This window comes from Ascidiella aspersa, chromosome 4, assembly GCF_963924565.1.
Source record: "Ascidiella aspersa chromosome 4, kaAscAspe10.2, whole genome shotgun sequence".
In the NCBI taxonomy this organism is placed as follows: Eukaryota; Metazoa; Chordata; class Ascidiacea; order Phlebobranchia; family Ascidiidae; genus Ascidiella; species Ascidiella aspersa.
In genome coordinates this window covers 26,693,412-26,715,039 of record NC_139450.1, presented here as the reverse complement: position 1 = coordinate 26,715,039, position 21,628 = coordinate 26,693,412, and the positions used below count along the sequence as shown (strand labels likewise).

At 35.6% G+C, this 21,628-nt stretch overlaps 1 protein-coding gene across 1 annotated transcript in view; it reads right to left on the bottom strand.

Annotated features, from left to right (window-relative positions):
* The window catches only part of LOC146157213 (uncharacterized), a 28,660-nt gene extending 8,088 nt beyond the window's left edge, over window positions 1–20,572 (bottom strand). Inside the window, exons 1-14 of the mRNA XM_083388125.1 lie at window positions 20,408–20,572; window positions 19,660–19,996; window positions 19,003–19,236; window positions 18,495–18,644; window positions 18,341–18,391; window positions 17,949–18,189; window positions 17,550–17,572; window positions 17,350–17,400; window positions 16,641–16,733; window positions 15,500–15,605; window positions 14,438–14,556; window positions 13,555–13,788; window positions 12,410–12,612; window positions 10,971–11,088 (exon numbers count right to left, since the gene is read on the bottom strand). Coding sequence (XP_083244251.1) covers window positions 10,971–11,088; window positions 12,410–12,612; window positions 13,555–13,788; window positions 14,438–14,556; window positions 15,500–15,605; window positions 16,641–16,733; window positions 17,350–17,400; window positions 17,550–17,572; window positions 17,949–18,189; window positions 18,341–18,391; window positions 18,495–18,644; window positions 19,003–19,236; window positions 19,660–19,996; window positions 20,408–20,572 — 2,125 coding nt within the window. The remainder of the gene's footprint in view (window positions 1–10,970; window positions 11,089–12,409; window positions 12,613–13,554; window positions 13,789–14,437; window positions 14,557–15,499; window positions 15,606–16,640; window positions 16,734–17,349; window positions 17,401–17,549; window positions 17,573–17,948; window positions 18,190–18,340; window positions 18,392–18,494; window positions 18,645–19,002; window positions 19,237–19,659; window positions 19,997–20,407) is intronic.
* Between the last annotated feature and the right edge of the window lie 1,056 nt (window positions 20,573–21,628).

Below are 21,628 nucleotides of genomic sequence, written 5' to 3'. Positions count from 1 at the left end.
GAGTAAGGATGTTCAAGGCAGAATATCGGCGACACATTTATAATGCCTGCTTTAAATGCGGCGTCAGCATTTTTTGGGGCGACCAATTACTTCGCGATAAGCTTCGCCTAATAATTAAGTGTCAATAGGGTGTATTTACCGCCGCAAGTTTAAATGCGAAATCTTAAGGCAGTCTGCGCCTCTCTGTTAGCACCTGTTGTGCATCTTGCTCCAACCAGCATACCAACATCAGGCCTAAACTTATCTAGCAAAACTTTCGATTTAATAGTTTGCGTATTAGGCACGTAATAGTGTTTTTCATATTGTTTGAAACGACAGATTTAAAGCCTGTTTTAACAGTGATTGCTCGGACCAAGCTATGGTAAAAAATTACCTAGTGAAAGTTTGCAAAAGTATAGCAAACCATAGGCGTTACCATTTTTAGTCTTTAGGAGAATGATAATATTTGATTTTCAAACACGTAAGCTGGTCAAAATTTAATAAAATAGCCATATGCATTATCTAAGTAAATTCTATTTATCAAATATATGTTTCGATCATTCCCCAAACTCTACGCCATATTAGAACCACTTTCGCATCAAAGGCATATTTTAAGTGGGGAAGTTTTCGGCCCATATCTGTTTTTGCTTGCAGAAACAAGTTAAGGAAAATGAAAAACAAAATATATAATATAAAGTACACAATACAAAATATAAAAAAAAAAATTAAAAAAAAAAAAATTAAAATAAAGTAAAAATTGAAAATAAACACCAAGCCCTGAAAATATATCCCCTGACAAAATATACAACAACCGCACCCCCGTCTAGTTCTTTTTTGGTTTCCTATGGTTTCCTATGGTTTCCTATGGTTTCCTATGGTTTCCTATGGTTTGTTTCAGACCGAGTTTTGTCCGAAGCTTTATAGAAAAAGTAGACATCGTAGAACCTTCAAATTTTCAGACATGGCGTAGAGTGGTATGTAGGTGCTTTGTAAAAGTTTATGAGGCTGCACTCCCAGGGGCCTTTGCTTGGGGGGTAAAAACCTGAAATATTGCGTTTTAGCACTTTGTAGCTAACGACAGCCATCTAGCAGCAGAAAAACTTTCATACAGAATTCGTTCATATTCGCTTGCTTTGTCCAGCTCGCGTCGCGACGAGGCGGCTGCTGGCATCCCTGCTGCGCCCTATTGTCCCGCGCGTGCAACATTTGTGTTGGAAGTGGCTTGCCTAGTAAAACTATGCACATGCGACTTGCCTTTCATAAAGAGGCCTCTCTAAGTAAAAAAACCTATTGCTCTTACAACACAAAATATTTTACCACCGCAAATTTAAATGCGAATCCTACAGGCAGTGTACACATCTCTGTTAGCACATGTTGTAATTGTTGCACCATTCAAACATATCGACACCAGGTCTAAGCAAATATAATTATACAAGGGCCGCAACAACAAAAAGCTTAAGTTTAACGCATTCTTAACGACGACGTTACAAAGCTACGTCATAACATGGCGTCATAAATAAATAAATCTTGCGTTTATTGGATTTAAATTGGCAAAACTTTCAATATAAAACGTGGCTTATTAAGCACATAAACGTGTTTGCATATTGCTCAAAACTACAGATTTAAACTCTGTTTCAACAGTGATTGCTCAGACCAAGGCATGGTAAAAATTTACACAGTAAAAGTTGGAAAAAGTATAGCAAACCATAGACGTTAAATCATTTAGAGAGAATGAAAATATTGACTTTTTAAACATGCTAGCTGACCAAAATGTAATAACATGGTCGTAAGCATTATCTACGTAAATTTTTATTGATCAAATGTATGTTTCGATCATTTGCCAAAATCTACGCCATATTTGAACCCCCTTCGCTTCAAAGCCATAAGTTATTATATTATTATACACAACTTATAATTGTGTGTAGATATGTTGGATTGGAGTAACATACAGAACAGGTGCAAATAGCAAATATTCTCCAAATACGATGTTTCCAATATTCTCCAAATCGTATTTCATCGTATTGTCGCGGTAATACACAAAGAGGTAAGGCCGTGAATAAAGTTTCACCCACCGTACAATTAACGGAGGGAAGCATTTCGAGTAGGGATGTTCAAGGCAGAATATCGGCGACACATTTATAATGCTTTGCTTTAAATGCGGCGTCAGCATTTTTTGGGGCGACCAATTACTTCGCGATAAGCTTCGCCTAATAATTAAGTGTCAATAGGGTGTATTTACCGCCGCAAGTTTAAATGCGAAATCTTAAGGCAGTCTACGCCTCTCTGTTAGCACCTGTTGTGCATCTTGCTCCGACCAGCATACCAACATCAGGCCTAAACTTATCTAGCAAAACTTTCGATTTAATAGTTTGCGTATTAGGCACGTAATAGTGTTTTTCATATTGTTTGAAACGACAGATTTAAAGCCTGTTTTAACAGTGATTGCTCGGACCAAGCTATGGTAAAAAATTACCTAGTGAAAGTTTGCAAAAGTATAGCAAACCATAGGCGTTAAACCATTTTTAGTCTTTAAGAGAATGATAATATTTGATTTTCAAACACGTAAGCTGGTCAAAATTGAATAAAATAGCCATATGCATTATCTAAGTAAATTCTATTTATCAAATATATGTTTCGATCATTCCCCAAATTCTACGCCATATTTGAACCCCTTTCGCATCAAAGGCATATTTTAAGTGGGGAAGTTTTCGGCCCATATCTGTTTTTGCTTGCAGAAACAAGTTAAGGAAAATGAAAAACAAAATATATAATATAAAGTACACAATACAAAATATTAAAAAAAAAAATTAAAAAAAAAAAATTAAAATAAAGTAAAAATTGAAAACAAAACACTAAGCCCTGAAAATATATCCCCTGACAAAATATACAACAACCGCAACCCCGTCTAGTTCTTTTTTGGTTTCCTATGGTATGTTTCAGACCGCTTTTTGTCCGAAGCTTTATAGAAAAAGTAGACATCGTAGAACCTTCAAATTTTCAGACATGGCGTAGAGTGGTATGTAGGTGCTTTGTAAAAGTTTATGAGGCTGCACTCCCAGGGGCCTTTGCTTGGGGGGTAAAAACCTGAAATATTGCGTTTTAGCACTTTGTAGCTAACGACAGCCATCTAGCAGCAGAAAAACTTTCATACAGAATTCGTTCACATTCGCTTGCTTTGTCCAGCTCGCGTCGCGACAAGGCGGCTGCTGGCATCCCTGCTGCGCCCTATTGTCCGGCGCGTGCAACATTTGTGTTGGAAGTGGCTTGCCTAGTAAAACTATGCACATGCGACTTGCCTTTCATAAAGAGGCCTCTCTAAGTAAAAAAACCTATTGCTCTTACAACACAAAATATTTTACCACCGCAAATTTAACTGCGAATCCTACAGGCAGTGTACACATCTCTGTTAGCACATGTTGTAATTGTTGCACCATTCAAACATATCAACACCAGGTCTAAGCAAATATAATTATACAAGGGCCGCAACAACAAAAAGCTTAAGTTTAACGCATTCTTAACGACGATGTTACAAAGCTACGTCATAACATGGCGTCATAAATAAATAAATCTTGCGTTTATTGGATTTAAATTGGCAAAACTTTCAATATAAAACGTGGCTTATTAGGCACATAAACGTGTTTGCATATTGCTAAAAACTACAGATTTAAACTCTGTTTCAACAGTGATTGCTCAGACCAAGGCATGGTAAAAATTTACACAGTAAAAGTTGGAAAAAGTATAGCAAACCATAGACGTTAAATCATTTAGAGAGAATGAAAATATTGACTTTTTAAACATGCTAGCTGACCAAAATGTGATAACATGGCCGTAAGCATTATCTACGTAAATTTTTATTGATCAAATGTATGTTTCGATCATTTGCCAAAATCTACGCCATATTTGAACCCCCTTCGCTTCAAAGCCATAAGTTATTATATTATTATAGACAACTTATAATTGTGTGTAGATATGTTGGATTGGAGTAACATACAGAACAGGTGCAAATAGCAAATATTCTCCAAATACGATGTTTCCAATATTCTCCAAATCGTATTTCATCGTATTGTCGCGGTAATACACAAAGAGGTAAGGCCGTGAATAAAGTTTCACCCACCGTACAATTAACGGAGGGAAGCATTGCGAGTAGAGATGTTCAAAGCAGAATATCGGCGACTCATTTATAATGCTTGCTTTAAATGCGGCGTCAGCATTTTTTGGGGCGACCAATTACTTTGCGATAAGCTTCGCCTAATAATCAAGTGTCAATAGGGTGTATTTACCGCCGCAAATTTAAATGCGAAATCTTAAGGCAGTGTACGCCTCTCTGTTAGCACCTGTTGTGCATGTTGCTCCAACCAACATACCAATATCAGGCCTAAACAACTAGCAAAACTTTCGATTTAATAGTTTGCGTATTAGGCACATAATAGTGTGTTTCATATTGTTTAAAACTACAGATTTAAAGTCTGTTTTAACAGTGATTGCTCGGACCAAGCCATGGTAAAAATTTACCGAGTAAAAGTTTGCAAAAGTATTGCAAACCATAGGCGTTAAACCATTTTAAGTCTTGAGGAGAATGATAATATTTGGTTTTCAAACACGTAAGCTCTGGCCAAAATGTAATAAAATGGCCATGTACATTATCTACGCAAATTCTATTTATCAAATATATGTTTCGATCATTCCCCAAATACTACGCCATATTTGAACCCCTTTTGCATCAAAGTGGGGAAGTTTTCGGCCCATATCTGTTTTTGCTTGCAGAAACAAGTTAAGGAAAATGAAAAACAAAATATTAAAAAATAAAAAGTGTAAAATAAAAAAAATATTAAATAAAAAAAAAATAAAAAAATAAAAATAAAAAACACACAAAAAAAATAAAAAATAAAAATTAAAAAATGAATATGAAAAAAAAAATTGAAAAAAAAAAATAAATAAATAAAATCAATTTCAAAAAAAAATTAAAACTAAATAAAAATAAACACTAAGCCCTGACAATATACCCCCTGACAAAATGGAAGTTTTCGGCCCATATCTGTTTTTGCTTGCAGAAACAAGTTAAGGAAAATGAAAAACAAAATATATAATATAAAGTACACAATACAAAATATTAAAAAAAAAATTAAAAAAAAAAAATTAAAATAAAGTAAAAATTGAAAATAAACACTAAGCCCTGAAAATATATCCCCTGACAAAATATACAACAACCGCACCCCCGTCTAGTTCTTTTTTGGTTTCCTATGGTTTCCTATGGTTTGTTTCAGACCGACTTTTGTCCGAAGCTTTATAGAAAAAGTAGACATCGTAGAACCTTCAAATTTTCAGACATGGCGTAGAGTGGTATGTAGGTGCTTTGTAAAAGTTTATGAGGCTGCACTCCCAGGGGCCTTTGCTTGGGGGGTAAAAACCTGAAATATTGCGTTTTAGCACTTTGTAGCTAACGACAGCCATCTAGCAGCAGAAAAACTTTCATACAGAATTCGTTCATATTCGCTTGCTTTGTCCAGCTCGCGTCGCGACGAGGCGGCTGCTGGCATCCCTGCTGCGCCCTATTGTCCCGCGCGTGCAACATTTGTGTTGGAAGTGGCTTGCCTAGTAAAACTATGCACATGCGACTTGCCTTTCATAAAGAGGCCTCTCTAAGTAAAAAAACCTATTGCTCTTACAACACAAAATATTTTACCACCGCAAATTTAAATGCGAATCCTACAGGCAGTGTACACATCTCTGTTAGCACATGTTGTAATTGTTGCACCATTCAAACATATCAACACCAGGTCTAGCAAATATAATTATACAAGGGCCGCAACAACAAAAAGCTTAAGTTTAACGCATTCTTAACGACGACGTTACAAAGCTACGTCATAACATGGCGTCATGAATAAATAAATCTTGCGTTTATTGGATTTAAATTGGCAAAACTTTCAATATAAAACGTGGCTTATTAGGCACATAAACGTGTTTGCATATTGCTCAAAACTACAGATTTAAACTCTGTTTCAACAGTAATTGCTCAGACCAAGGCATGGTAAAAATTTACACAGTAAAAGTTGGAAAAAGTATAGCAAACCATAGACGTTAAATCATTTAGAGAGAATGAAAATATTGACTTTTTAAACATGCTAGCTGACCACAATGTAATAACATGGCCGTAAGCATTATCTACGTAAATTTTTATTGATCAAATGTATGTTTCGATCATTTGCCAAAATCTACGCCATATTTGAACCCCCTTCGCTTCAAAGCCATAAGTTATTATATTATTATACACAACTTATAATTGTGTGTAGATATGTTGAATTGGAGTAACATACAGAACAGGTGCAAATAGCAAATATTCTCCAAATACGATGTTTCCAATATTCTCCAAATCGTATTTCATCGTATTGTCGCGGTAATACACAAAGAGGTAAGGCCGTGAATAAAGTTTCACCCACCGTACAATTAACGGAGGGAAGCATTTCGAGTAGGGATGTTCAAGGCAGAATATCGGCGACACATTTATAATGCTTGCTTTAAATGCGGCGTCAGCATTTTTTGGGGCGACCAATTACTTCGCGATAAGCTTCGCCTAATAATTAAGTGTCAATAGGGTGTATTTACCGCCGCAAGTTTAAATGCGAAATCTTAAGGCAGTCTACGCCTCTCTGTTAGCACCTGTTGTGCATCTTGCTCCAACCAGCATACCAACATCAGGCCTAAACTTATCTAGCAAAACTTTCGATTTAATAGTTTGCGTATTAGGCACGTAATAGTGTTTTTCATATTGTTTGAAACGACAGATTTAAAGCCTGTTTTAACAGTGATTGCTCGGACCAAACTATGGTAAAAATTTACCGAGTAAAAGTTTGCAAAAGTATAGCAAACCATAGGCGTTAAACCATTTTAAGTCTTTAGGAGAATGATAATATTTGATTTTCAAACACGTAAGCTGGTCAAAATTTAATAAAATAGCCATATGCATTATCTAAGTAAATTCTATTTATCAAATATATGTTTCGATCATTTCCCAAAATCTACGCCATATTTGAATCCCTTTCGCATCAAAGGCATAAGTTAAGTGGGGAATTTTTCGGCCCATATCTGTTTTTGCTTGCAGAAACAAGTTAAGGAAAATGAAAAACAAAATATATAATATAAAATACACAATACAAAATATTAAAAAATAAAAAGTATTAAATAAAAACAAAAATGAAAATAAAAATAAAAATAAAACATAAAAAATGAAAAATAAAAAAATAAAAAATAAAAAAAAAATAAAAAAAAACTAAATAAAAAAAAATAAATAATAAAAATGAAAACATTAAAAAATAAAAATTTTGAAAAATAAAAGAAATAATTAAGTCAATCAAAAATATTAAAAAAAAAAAATTGAAAAAAAAAAATTAAAAATTAAAAAAAAATAACACTAAACCTTGAAAGTATACCCCCTGACAAAATGAACAACAACCGCACCCCCGTCTAGTTCTTTTTTGGTTTCCTATGGTTTCCTATGGTTTCCTATGGTTTGTTTCAGACCGACTTTTGTCCGAAGCTTTATAGAAAAAGTAGACATCGTAGAACCTTCAAATTTTCAGACATGGCGTAGAGTGGTATGTAGGTGCTTTGTAAAAGTTTATGAGGCTGCACTCCCAGGGGCCTTTGCTTGGGGGGTAAAAACCTGAAATATTGCGTTTTAGCACTTTGTAGCTAACGACAGCCATCTAGCAGCAGAAAAACTTTCATACAGAATTCGTTCATATTCGCTTGCTTTGTCCAGCTCGCGTCGCGACGAGGCGGCTGCTGGCATCCCTGCTGCGCCCTATTGTCCCGCGCGTGCAACATTTGTGTTGGAAGTGGCTTGCCTAGTAAAACTATGCACATGTGACTTGCCTTTCATAAAGAGGCCTCTCTAAGTAAAAAAACCTATTGCTCTTACAACACAAAATATTTTACCACCGCAAATTTAAATGCGAATCCTACAGGCAGTGTACACATCTCTGTTAGCACATGTTGTAATTGTTGCACCATTCAAACATATCAACACCAGGTATAAGCAAATATAATTATACAAGGGCCGCAACAACAAAAAGCTTAAGTTTAACGCATTCTTAACGACGACGTTACAAAGCTACGTCATAACATGGCGTCATAAATAAATAAATCTTGCGTTTATTGGATTTAAATTGGCAAAACTTTCAATATAAAACGTGGCTTATTAGGCACATAAACGTGTTTGCATATTGCTCAAAACTACAGATTTAAACTCTGTTTCAACAGTGATTGCTCAGACCAAGGCATGGTAAAAATTTACACAGTAAAAGTTGGAAAAAGTATAGCAAACCATAGACGTTACACAGTAAAAGTTGGAAAAAGTATAGCAAACCATAGACGTTAAATCATTTAGAGAGAATGAAAATATTGACTTTTTAAACATGCTAGCTGACCAAAATGTAATAACATGGCCGTAAGCATTATCTACGTGAATTTTTATTGATCAAATGTATATTTCGATCATTTGCCAAAATCTACGCCATATTTGAACCCCCTTCGCTTCAAAGCCATAAGTTATTATATTATTATTTACAACTTATAATTGTGTGTAGATATGTTGGATTGGAGTAACATACAGAACAGGTGCAAATAGCAAATATTCTCCAAATACGATGTTTCCAATATTCTCCAAATCGTATTTCATCGTATTGTCGCGGTAATACACAAAGAGGTAAGGCCGTGAATAAAGTTTCACCCACCGTACAATTAACGGAGGGAAGCATTTCGAGTAGGGATGTTCAAGGCAGAATATCGGCGACACATTTATAATGCTTGCTTTAAATGCGGCGTCAGCATTTTTTGGGGCGACCAATTACTTCGCGATAAGCTTCGCCTAATAATTAAGTGTCAATAGGGTGTATTTACCGCCGCAAGTTTAAATGCGAAATCTTAAGGCAGTCTACGCCTCTCTGTTAGCACCTGTTGTGCATCTTGCTCCAACCAGCATACCAACATCAGGCCTAAACTTATCTAGCAAAACTTTCGATTTAATAGTTTGCGTATTAGGCACGTAATAGTGTTTTTCATATTGTTTGAAACGACAGATTTAAAGGCTGTTTTAACAGTGATTGCTCGGACCAAGCTATGGTAAAAAATTACCTAGTGAAAGTTTGCAAAAGTATAGCAAACCATAAGCGTTAAACCATTTTTAGTCTTTAAGAGAATGATAATATTTGATTTTCAAACACGTAAGCTGGTCAAAATTTAATAAAATAGCCATATGCATTATCTAAGTAAATTCTATTTATCAAATATATGTTTCGATCATTCCCCAAATTCTACGCCATATTTGAACCCCTTTCGCATCAAAGGCATATTTTAAGTGGGGAAGTTTTCGGCCCATATCTGTTTTTGCTTGCAGAAACAAGTTAAGGAAAATGAAAAACAAAATATATAATATAAAGTACACAATACAAAATATTAAAAAAAAAATTAAAAAAAAAAAAATTAATATAAAGTAAAAATTGAAAATAAACACTAAGCCCTGAAAATATATCCCCTGACAAAATATACAACAACCGCACCCCCGTCTAGTTATCAATTATTATTATTCTAAACAACTGTCACTTGAAGTGATTGTGTAAACTGCATGTTTAAATTGAAAAAGAAAACACGAAGGAAACCCAGGTTGTTGGCTTCATCTATACTTTTGCCCATATAGTGAGTGCAATGCAACACTATGAACTGTTTACAAATCCAGTGCGTTTTATAAGATGTCGTTGTTTTAGGTTTACTTTACTATCAACGCGTACTATTAATTGCAAAGCAGGGCTGCGGAGTCGGTTAAAAACAACCCGAGTCCGACTCCGGCCAAAAAAATACACCCAAGTCCGACTCCCGAGTCCCGAATCCCGAGTCCGACTCCGGCAAATGTAAGATTTTGCCGAGTCCCGAGTCCAGCTCTGACTCTACAGCCTGTATTTTACCCATTTACGCAACTAAATTAAGGTGGATTTTCTGCAATCCACACATATTGGTGTCATAATTGATCCACCCGCATTACGTGGTTTAAAAATATTTCATATTTGCTATTACACTTTTACAACTTACATTTTGCCACCTTGACAGTTTTAAAATTTGATACTGCGCATGCGCACGCCGGACTCGGGACTCGGTAGTTTTACGCGGTCTTACTCGAGTCCCGAGTCCCGAGTCCGACTCCGGTAAAACAAACCGACTCCGTCGAGTCCCAAGTCCGACTCCGCAGCCCTGTTGGAAAGAATAGTAAATACTATGACCAGTAATGCGTTTCACTCGCGTATGTCAAATTTGGCGCAACTTTCCGCGGTGAAACAAAGAAATTATAGCGGTTCCAATTACCCGATATAAACAGAAAAAAATGGATTCGAATCTAAGTATCACATATGTCTACTTTAAACATCCCTAGTTATGAAACGTTTTAAAGCGTATGCCAAACTTTTCGGCTTTTTAGCAAAAGGTTTTTGTTTGATACAATTAACGTACAGGTCTTCAACAGAGAGATTATAATTGGGTAGGGTTAGACGCCTACTTAGTATAATTAGTTGCTTATTTGTGCCGATTTTCCGTGTTAGTAGAGTATCCACAACAAAAATCACCGAGATAAACACTTTTCTAGTTGACAAAGTGAAAATACTCATAGTGTCCTTTCTGCAAACAAGTAAGTAAAGAAGGGTAACACCATGAACGCCAAAACTGACGTGATGCTTTCTGCATGCTACAAGCACCTGCTGAAGGACTAGAGGCAGTCGCTAATTATTTTCTTATCGTTTCGTTGCTCGCTGCTTTTTCCTTTTTTTGCTTTCAATTTATTGTACGAGCGTTCAGTGTCATTCACCCTGACGAAGGCGGCTTGTATAGGTTGCCGAAACGTTGGTTAACAATTACAATTACCAGAGGAGCTGTTTTTGATTTATATTACCATGCCTGGTAGCAACAGTTTATATAAGTAAGTACAGCACTGAGTTACTACAACCGACCTGTCGGGTTTTTGGGTCTTGGGTCGATTCCGTACTCGCTCCACTTTATCTTCCATTCGAAGCGAACCCAGCGATCGAAAGCGAAATCGCGGAAAGGAATTCTGGCCAGGGTGTGGTACTGAAACGGCAGCATATCAACATATTGTTTAACAGGTGTGACAGCAATCTTTTTAATCGGGAAAATCGCATACGATCAACCGAAGTAAATCTAAGCCGGCGTGAAGCTTGTGTCCACCATTTTGTAAAAGGAAGTTTAATGTTTAGACATAAATTGGTCCTTATCGCCTGCTATACAAGTCGAGCGAAATTCACGTTTTGTTTGACTGAAAACTTATTCTTTGATGATGAATATATATATTTTTAACCCGAATTTATAATTTAAAAAAATAAATTTGAAGTATTTTTATCGCCTTCCATAGATAAACTGGCTAGCTTAATGTAGTTTTGGATTGAAACCGATACCAACCAAGAATTGGACCAGTACCAAATTCTACTAGCCGGGAAAGGGTTTTTAACCGATTTTATATTCTAAAACGAAAATAAAATTATAAACAGGCACTCATTAAAATTTAAAAAATCAAAATCGCCCAATACTACAGGCTAAATTCAAAAGATACCGCCAGAATACAGGCCAAGATTAGAGATTTCTGAAAATTTCAGATTAGCACCGATACCCGATACCAAGTGGTGTAGTATCGGTACTTGTCCGATACTAGGGTGCTTATCGGTGCCGATCCGACGCCGATTTATAAAGGCATTGCATTTCAGCCATAGATTGCGACAAAGGTAAATTTCCCAGGAAAGAGTAAACTAACAACTTGGAGGTGACTGAATTTCTTAGCGCTAGAGCAATTTTGGATCAATCATTAATTGACATGTTTCTTGCAAGTTTTTAGTTTACGATTTTTTTATTTAACCAAAAGGGGGCGTCGCTTGGTATAAATTCGCCGCAACATTTAAATAAAATTTCGGGTATCGCTATTGGAATAAAACAAGTATCGCACATCCCTAAGCCCTTAAATTGAATCCGCGGGCCAACTGGGTCCATACAGAAGCTTCAGAGGGTCCACAAGGAGAATTTGTCTTTAAGTTTTTCAACTTTAGGCTTTAGCGATTTTTTTTAAACATTATCTGTCATCAATATTGTCTTTGATTATGCTTTAATATTCGATCATATTGCTTGTTTTCTGGTGTAGCTTGTCATATCATGAAGCATCTATTATTCTGTACTATACCTGCTATCAGCAAATCGTTCGCATTAGTTAAAAGTTGTTACATTAGAAAGAATCGTGACTGCACTCGTGTACTACAAGAAACTTGAGTCAACTGACCCTTGCACTTTTATAGGGGCACGAGAAATATCAAAATAATCGCAAAGGGTCCACCAGGCAAAATTTGTAGAAAAGTTTTGGAACCGCTGCTATATCCAGTATATATACCTGCTGCTTGGGGTGCAGTGGACAATGGAAGTTCCTGGCGTGGTTCTTTTTCACCCCGCAGCCGCCCTTCTCAATGAAGACCCTCTCATCCGATCTGGCGGTGATCAGGAACTCGCCGTTGTCCGCCTCCAGTGTCAGTGGTGGGTAACCCCCCTGCACGTACTGCAAGCCGATGTAGCGACCCTTCTTGTCGTATATTGATCCTAACAACGAGTATACGGCATTTACGGGGGCAATGATGAAAAGCATTCAGCATAGAATGAATAAACCATTCCCAGTATTTTTAAAGAGGCCTAAAACAAACGAATTTACGGACAAAATCCACATTTTTTTATTTCGACCCATTAAAAGGAAGGATGGGCTTAAATTGCAAAGCGCAGTTTAACGAAAGATGTTTACAAAGTTTACTGTGTAAGCTGGGTTTTTAAAATTAGAAGAAAGCGCTATTTCTATCCAATACACAGCCTTATATTTTGTTAAATTATTTTTAGGGGGGAAACAACAGTTCCTAAACTGATAGGTATCTTCGGCCAATTTTCAATTTATTTGATTTTGATGTTTGCAAACGTTTTATTTAAACTGATCATTATGCGTTATTTTTTTTTTTGGCAAAAAACAATGTTTTTGCCATTTTACCACGTCGCCCGAAGTGTTCACTATTTACAGGCAAAATTCAAATTTATTCAAGGTCAAATGTTATAGCAATTAAAAAAGCATGCATATTTTTATGAAAAATTAAACACATCTACGTTATTGTTTTGCGATTGTGTTTTCCTCTTCTTATAAGGCAGGGGTTCTTAAAATGGGTTCCATGAATACCTTGGGGGTCCGTTAACTAGTATTAGAGGGTCCATGAAGCCCAAATAGAAATATTAGAGTATATAGTAATCAACTATTAAAAAAACAGTTTAATTAAAAATAAAACGGTTTTGCACTGAATGTATTTCAACTACATTTTACTCTAACGATTTTGGATCGAAATCAAAAGATTTATGAAGTCTATTTGTATTGTGACCTCAATATATGACGTCATTTTTGAAAAGTTCTGGCCGACCGTGGTCCACGCAAAGCAAAAAAAAATATGGGTGCGCAGTAAAAAAAGTTTAAGAACCCCTGTTATGAGGCAACAAGAGAAAGTCCCTCACCCTGGTCGCAAACGTTCTTCTTACACAGCTTGGCGCGGTCGTAATGAGAAAGGGTGGCGAGGCATCCGAACTCGTCCCTCAAGATGTTGGGGTCGGCCGAGCCGTGCCACTGCGTCACGATGTACTTGCCGGCCGAGGGGAAGTCCCGGGCGGGCAGGAACACCTCGTAGCTGTAGGTGTGGGTCAAGCCGGGAGCCGGGCGAACGATGGGGCAGTGGATCCCGAGGGAGGAAACTGCAGGGATTAGTGTTGTGATGACTTAAGTCAACCACTTAAGTGGCACTTAAGTCACTGATTTCAAATGACATGACTTGACTTGGGGAGTCTTTTGGGCAAAGTGAATTGATTGGACTAAAGGCTTTCACACAAATCGGGCATCGCTGTTTACATCTAATTATGAATAAAAAGCAACTATACTGATGTTCAATAATATCGATTCAAAGCGTATATCCGATGCCAAGTGGATATCGTCCAAAACTAGATTTCCGATATGATGCAAAATTCGTTTCTGCATTTATCCATACTTTACGGTCACAAACATTTTTTAAACCAAAATCTCTCAAATATGTGCGACTATATCTAATCCGGGGGCGATGATTATATAGCCATGGTTTTGCGATCCGAATGTGGCATTTTGTACTTTGAACGGCATTTTTCTGAACAAATACACCTAAGATCATTAACATTACATTTATTAATTTGATTAATTTGCTTAGTTGGTCACAGTAATGACGTAACTTGGTATCGGATAAAATACTTTTGCCCTGAGTATCAAAAAAATGGGATTGCAAAGAAACGCAAAAATATCAAAGAAACGCAAAAAAATATAAGTATCGAATTTAACTATAGTAGCAATTTCATTTTGGCACTTTGACTTGCTCACCAACTGACGGGTTTAACTTGGTTGTCCCGAATAATTGCGTGGCGCGTTTGGGAGTCGTGTAGCAAGTGGTCAGTTCCAGTCGCGACTTCAGACCACTTTGACTCGGTGCGAACGAGAATCTAAACACAAACGGGAAGGTTTTTGATCGACGCGTTAATTCGATCCCAAGACAAACAGCATCGTATTTTTATGCAAAGAAACCGAATTTTAATCGATAAACTACCGTGCCTATAGTTTCGATTTTACACGAGTTACAAAACAAAATTTTTTTTTGAACATTTTTCCTTTTCTTTATGAAACAATGTGTTTCTAAATTTTTTTCTAATAAAGATGAAGTACAGCAGAAATGTTATGGAAAGTAATTTAAAACTAAATTTTAATGACATTTTAAACTGTACACACTACAGTGGTATTGCACAGTTATTTATTTATTTATTTGCCTTCATATAATTAAGTTAATTAAGTTCGACCAATTTGTTTTTATGCGACTCGCAATGGTCAGACCTTACATTTATCCGGCCCTTGATGAAAAAAAAATCAGTAACCTCTGATCTAGGCAAAACTAAAATCCTGTGCGCTGAAAGTAAAATTTCGCCGCCTTAAATTTATTGAATTGCGAAAGGAGTTCGGCCAAACTTTTAACAGTTTCGAGCCTCATTAACTTTTAACTGTTTCACACATTATTATACGCAAATTTAAAAAACAAATATTTTTTTGAAAGCATAATGGTTGGGGTTGTAGTAAGACGCAATAAGAATATCAAAGCCCATACAGAATTACGTATCATTTTGAACGTTTCAAATACCTCATTTAGTCATTTTCACATCGTAAATAGATTTTTTTTGTTTTGCAAATACAATTGCACTCTCGTGCTGTATGGACTTTTTATGCTACTAACCAATTGCGGTGTTTTCTTATTTGTCAATTCGTTAGATTACTTTTTTGAAACAAAAACTTTCAACTTTTCGGGAGTAAAACTTTTTGTTTTAAATATTTATGCCAATTGGCAAATATATGTTTTATAAACATTGCGCAAAAAATACACAGATCAAAATTGTTTGCCTGTAGACGTTGGAAGTATTGCCGAGATAGGGCAGGAAATGTAAATTCGAGTTTGTTCCTTTGATTCCCGTTGAAACCGCAACAAAAGTGTTCTCAAAGATGTGCTCTGCAAAACAAAATATTAATAGTATGTATATGTGATTCAATTCTGCTTTTTAACGATAAAACCTCCAACTCAAGTAAAATTACAAAAATCTCCTGAGTTCGACGTGCGAATGCGCGGCATGAAATTTCTAACTATAATAGTGACGCAATCTGTAAAAGGTGAAATAGTATATGGTTGAATATTTTAAAGGTTGAATATTTTTAAATGTATTGTGGGTGGATGAATTATACGGCCTCCCAATGAGTGGATTGCAAAATGCCCACCTTATTTTAGCTAACTGAATGGGTGAAACAGGGTGTAGAGTCAGAGCCGGACTCGGGACTCAAAATCGCACATTTGACCGGAGTCGGACTCATTTTTAAACGACTTCGCAGCCCTGGTGGTACGACAACCCTGTGATTTGATTTCTGTGTATCCACACTGGTATGTACGATATCGGGCGTATATTTTCGATACCGATACTATATATTTGGAAAAGAAAGTATCAAGACCCTATACCCATGACGATACTATTACATGCTCTAGTCTATTACATACAAGAAAATAGATGAATTTATAAGGTTTGAACGTAATATTTTTAGGTATTAGTCTACAACTGTCTTTACCCTAAAGAATAGAAGGGCGTATCTTTATTGAATCCCAAACCATTGGCAGCAGGTTTCTGCGTGTCGACCACTGTTCCGCTGACGCGTATATAAACAGTAAACCTCAAAGTTTAAAAACCAGAGTTAAATCAGGATAAGACATTTTTTTAAAATAAATATATATTTCGCCTATACTGGCATCGTCAGTTCCTTATTCAAATAGAATCTTTTCTTCCTTTAAAAAAATGTCTGATTCCGATTTTACTCTGGTTTTTAAACTTTGAGTTTTATTGTTTAGCCTAAAGAAGTTTCGTTACCTCACGTGGTATACACCACCATTTTTTTAATTGTGAGTTTAGTATATTTTTATATTAATATGGTAAAGGATCGCCACCGACGTCACCACAATATAGGGCAAATGTTGGAATGAAATAGCAAATTAATTACTCACCTGAATGAGCAATGTCTTTTTGTGAGACGAGAAACTGCCTTACACGGTTCCATGGTAATGCGTCCATTTCATTGTGATGCCATATATGTTCATCTGAAAAGATATGATGAAAATATATGAAGGATTTTTACTGAGTGTAAAACAACAAAGGCAGCTTTTATACTAAAGTGCTATGTGACCAGACCCTGAGCTTTTGAGAGCTATTCTTAAAGGCTATTCTATGGTTTTTGATTATTAACATTTACAGCGTTACAAACCAAATCCAATTTACTGTGACATCTATAGTTACGATTTTCAAGCAAAATAATAATGTTAAGGGGTGCCATGCAAATTTAAATGAGTTATGCTTAGGCTACAAAGCACAAATATTAAATTGTTATTTTTTCATGCAAATTTAAGTCATTTTTGCACAGGGACTGCAAAAAAATATTAGAAAGAGTGACAAAAGTGATTTTTTAATTAACCATCATATATCCTACCTGAATTCCGTTCGATTTTTATTGGAGTTTTAATGACACTTCGAAACTCACCAGAACCTAAACAATGTTAAGTTTTTTAAAGTATTATACTTTTGTCCACTTCACATTGTGACAGAGTACCCTACAGCAGTTTGTTGCAATTTTATGTTAAAAAGTTTAAAATCTCTGTTAAGCAGAATAGTTATTTATTCTTTAAATAGTTTTCTATGAAAATACAAACCACAGCTCACCAGAGGTTCCACTACCAGAAAGGTCAAATTCTTGAATTTTCTCAACTTCTTCTGAATAACAATTATTTTGTATTTGGTTAATATTTTATGGTCAAATTATGAAGCTTATTAATCAAAACCTTCTATAATAATTGCTGGTGTTTTCTCTATCTTACACAGTCATACTTAACATTGTAAATATATAGTTCAAATTTTTTTACCTGACCCAACATTTCCACTTCCACTACCAGAAAAATGCAGCTCTTGAAGAAAGTGATCAGTGCCTGAAAAATTATCACATTCAACAGCTTTTTCAAAAAATATTGTTATTTAAATATTTAAAGTCTTTTCATTCGTGCATTAACTAAATGTTGTACTATGCTAGTCAAGATTTGCTGGGTTGAAATTTTGTCCTTGAATGCTTGCCAATGCGAGTGCAATTTTTACTCCAGGCAAGTGCTGATTGATAATAATTAATGTGTTGATCTGGGACAAATTATGTTAAACGCCAAAGATTGAAGGTCAATTATCGCATAAATCGCTAATAATTCATGTGTACCAACAATATCAATGCACCACCACGTTGAAATAACACATTAATAATTTGTAAAATAAATTACTTAGGACATAAATTTGCATTCTTTCCGGCAAAGCCTACTGGCAATGCAAATTTTAATTTAATGTCAAACAAGATGTAACTAAACAGATACCCAACATTACCAAAAGTTTTATTTTTGAAATTACTGTGGCCACAGCCACTCATAGAACTTTTTTTGGGGGGGAAAACAACTTTGCCAAAAAAATAGTTACCGCTTTCATCTAGATGTCCACTCCCACTTGAATAAGAAATTGTTGGTTTAGCTTAAAAAATACTGAATATTGGTAAAAATTATTAAACAAATATAGAGGTAGACAACAGTAATTTTACAATAATAAAGTGTTTTATAATAACCCTGAAAAATTATATTACTTGGCTAAAAAAAGAAACAACTTTTTTTAAAAAAATAGTTACCACTTTCATCTAGATGCCCACTTCCACTTGAATAAGGAATTGTTGGTTCAGCTTAAAAAAATACTCAATATTAGTAAATTTATTAAATCTGTTATGTTTATAACGGCTATCAATATTCTCTTTTTTAACAGCTTAATAATGTTTCAGTCAATACCTGTGTCACAGCTAACTCCTGTGTATCCAAACATACAAATACATGAGCTGATGTAGACAGGAATGCCATGCAAACATTGGTCATCCTTGAGCGGTCTTTGTTGTTCTCTCTCACTATTTTCACTACCAGAGCCAAAGTAGGATATAAAGCCTGAAATAAAAACTTTAAAGATAAATCATTTTCAAATTTGAAATTCAGCAGCTAAAGCATGGCAAGAAAAAATGAGCAGCTGTAGTAAATTTTTATCTAAAGTACTATATGAAAGCCATAAGCACGAATAAGGTTTAGAGCACTTGATCGACTTTTTGCAGCTAAACACATTTCACAGCATTTTTTTAATGAAACGAGAAAAACGGTGTAAATGGGTGTAAGTGTAACTGAGGTATAAAGAGAACTATACTACTATAACGTATTGGAAATTTTGTTTTTATTTTTGGGGGGTGCAGGTTTAGTCTGTGAAAAACTAAAATCGCGAGTGACCGTGCCATGATTTCCAATATACACTAACCTGTCTCGCAGCGTTGACCGGTATATCCTTCGTCGCAGTTGCAATGCTTAAAGATCTGCTCAATAACCCCGTGGACGCATTCCACTGGATACAAACAGGAGTTAGCAGCGAGAAGTAGGCAAAATACTTGAGCAATTGTTCGCCTATTCAGCTTATGATGCATGAAACCAAAAGTACGAGCAATGCAGGAAAAAGAAAACAAACCGACAACAAAGTCATCTTTTACACATACACCTAATTGAGAATACTCGTTTAATTGAAATTATAAAGGGAAAAGCGTAATGTTACTTATTGCACAAATTGACTAACTGTCGATCAGAAAACGATACTGTTCTTTGTGTTTTTAAAAAAATTAAGTTCCTGTTACTTGTGATGCGAAAATGTTACATATTTGTAACTGTAATACTTAAAAAAATGATTTTTGTATATAAATAGGGTAATCACCTTAATTAAACACGAACAACTGATATTAATTTCACTAATGCGCATGTCTTTTTTTTTTTTAGCTTTGATTCAAGCTAATCTAACTTGAAAACAAAAAAACATGGTGACTGCTCTAGCCTGCAAAAACCTATGATTAGTTCCTATTATTTTTTCCCGATTTAAAAAAGGCTAAAAGCACATTTTTTTCTAAAAGCACTTAAACAGCATTTTTACCGTCGTTTTCGATCAGAGTTGGAAATCTTTGTAAAATTGATTTCTCGAATGGCGCGATCACATACTGAGATGTGGCACTTCGCCATGTTGGGCGCTGAGGGTCGTAGGAAGACCAATGCAAGTATTCGACCCAATCTTCGACAAAATCCACTTTTTCGTTCTTATAATAATCATCATTGCTATCGAGAGTTTTGTCTTCATCTCGCGGGGTTTGCATAACGTTGGTTGGCGATGCCGGATTAAGGTTTTTTCCGTACTCTGTTTTCGCGTCTTCTGTTTGTGCATAATCGATATCGAAATCTGGGACGATCTTCTTCTCTGCTCCTTTAATAATCATCTGCCCAGAAAAGTTAACCACATAAACATTTTCCTTTTTATTGAACCACCTAAACAATATGCCCTTTGGGTGTGTTGACTAGCTTTTGATGTATTAAATTACTTATCAGATAGGAAAAACTATACTTTAAATTGTTATCGGAATATATAACACCGATACAGGTTAAATCCGGGCGATTTAACACAACTTAAAGAAGGAATGCATTTAATTATACAGGAAATCTATTTTGTTTATAGCCTACGTTGGTTGAATCTTATATAGTGGGAACGATGATCAATTTTATTTGGTATGAATAAATAAACCACGCATAATTAGAGAAGATAATTTTATTTTTTTTGTTGATATTTTTGTAACATAGTTTATTTCACTAAACTGGTTGGACCTAAACCTACATAGACAGGCACAGCTTACCAATTGACCAAGTTTATGTTTATCGTCTTTTAAATCATCGTAGGTCTCAGCATCCAACTTTATTTCAAATTGATTGAATGTTGTCTTTCCAAATGTGCGATCGGGTTCAGGCCATGAACCTCCGACACCGTAACCATTGAAACGGGAATCTATGACGACTTCCATATTTTCTTCGAAACCTAACACTGCGTTACAGAAAGAAACAAGCTGGTTTTTAAAGAGTCTCACAGTGCGAAAAGTTTTCTGCCGATCTCTTATAAGTTGTAAGGGGGGTAAAAACACACATATAGTGTAGGCCTACTATATATAATTTGTGCCGTTAACGTTGGGCAGAATGACTTCAGAGGGGCTTTATCCCACATTATAAATATGGCGTATAAGAATGTTTCAGTTGCTGAATACGGCCTATTAATCCCCTCCAAATGAGCTTATATATACAAACAGGATATTGCAGATAACCGTGCTATGGTCATTTCTGGACCAGCTCCCTATATAGACCTGCGACTGCGTACCCAGCTAACACACAACGTATTTTCGACGTTCGGGTTGTTTTTTTAAACTAAGTTAACGTTGTGGGAATGTGTCCAAACGAACGTTAAGAAAATACGTCGAGGCCGTGTTATCAAAACGTAATGTAAAACATAGCACTAACGTCAAAATTAACGTTAGGAAAAACCGCAATGCGACCAAATTTCAACGTCATTTCTAACGTACAAACAACGTTGATTACAGACGTCGATCTTAACATGTTTTACGTCATTTTGGACGTCACTTCGAACGTTTGTTGAACGTTATTTTTTAACGTTGCGACGAACCACAATGAAACAAATTTACAACGTCACAGGTGACATGCAAATAACGTTTATTACTGACGTAAAATCTAACATTTTTAGACGGGTTTAGACGTCTTTTACACGTTTAATTAACGCTGTATATTTAACGTTCCGTAAAACTATAACGCAACCAGCTTAGAACCTCATTCGTGACGTAGAATTTACGTTAATTTCTGACGTTACAATTAACTTGATATAGACAAATTTTAACGTAACTTCAAACGTTTGATTAACGTTCTTTCGTAACGTTGAAACAAACCAAATGCAACTTATTTTAAAACGTCATAAATCACGTACAAAAAACGTTGTTTACTGACGTCAAAACTAACGTCTTTTCAGCCAGTTTTGACGTCGTTTAAATGTTTTTTCAATGGTATTCTTTAAAAAA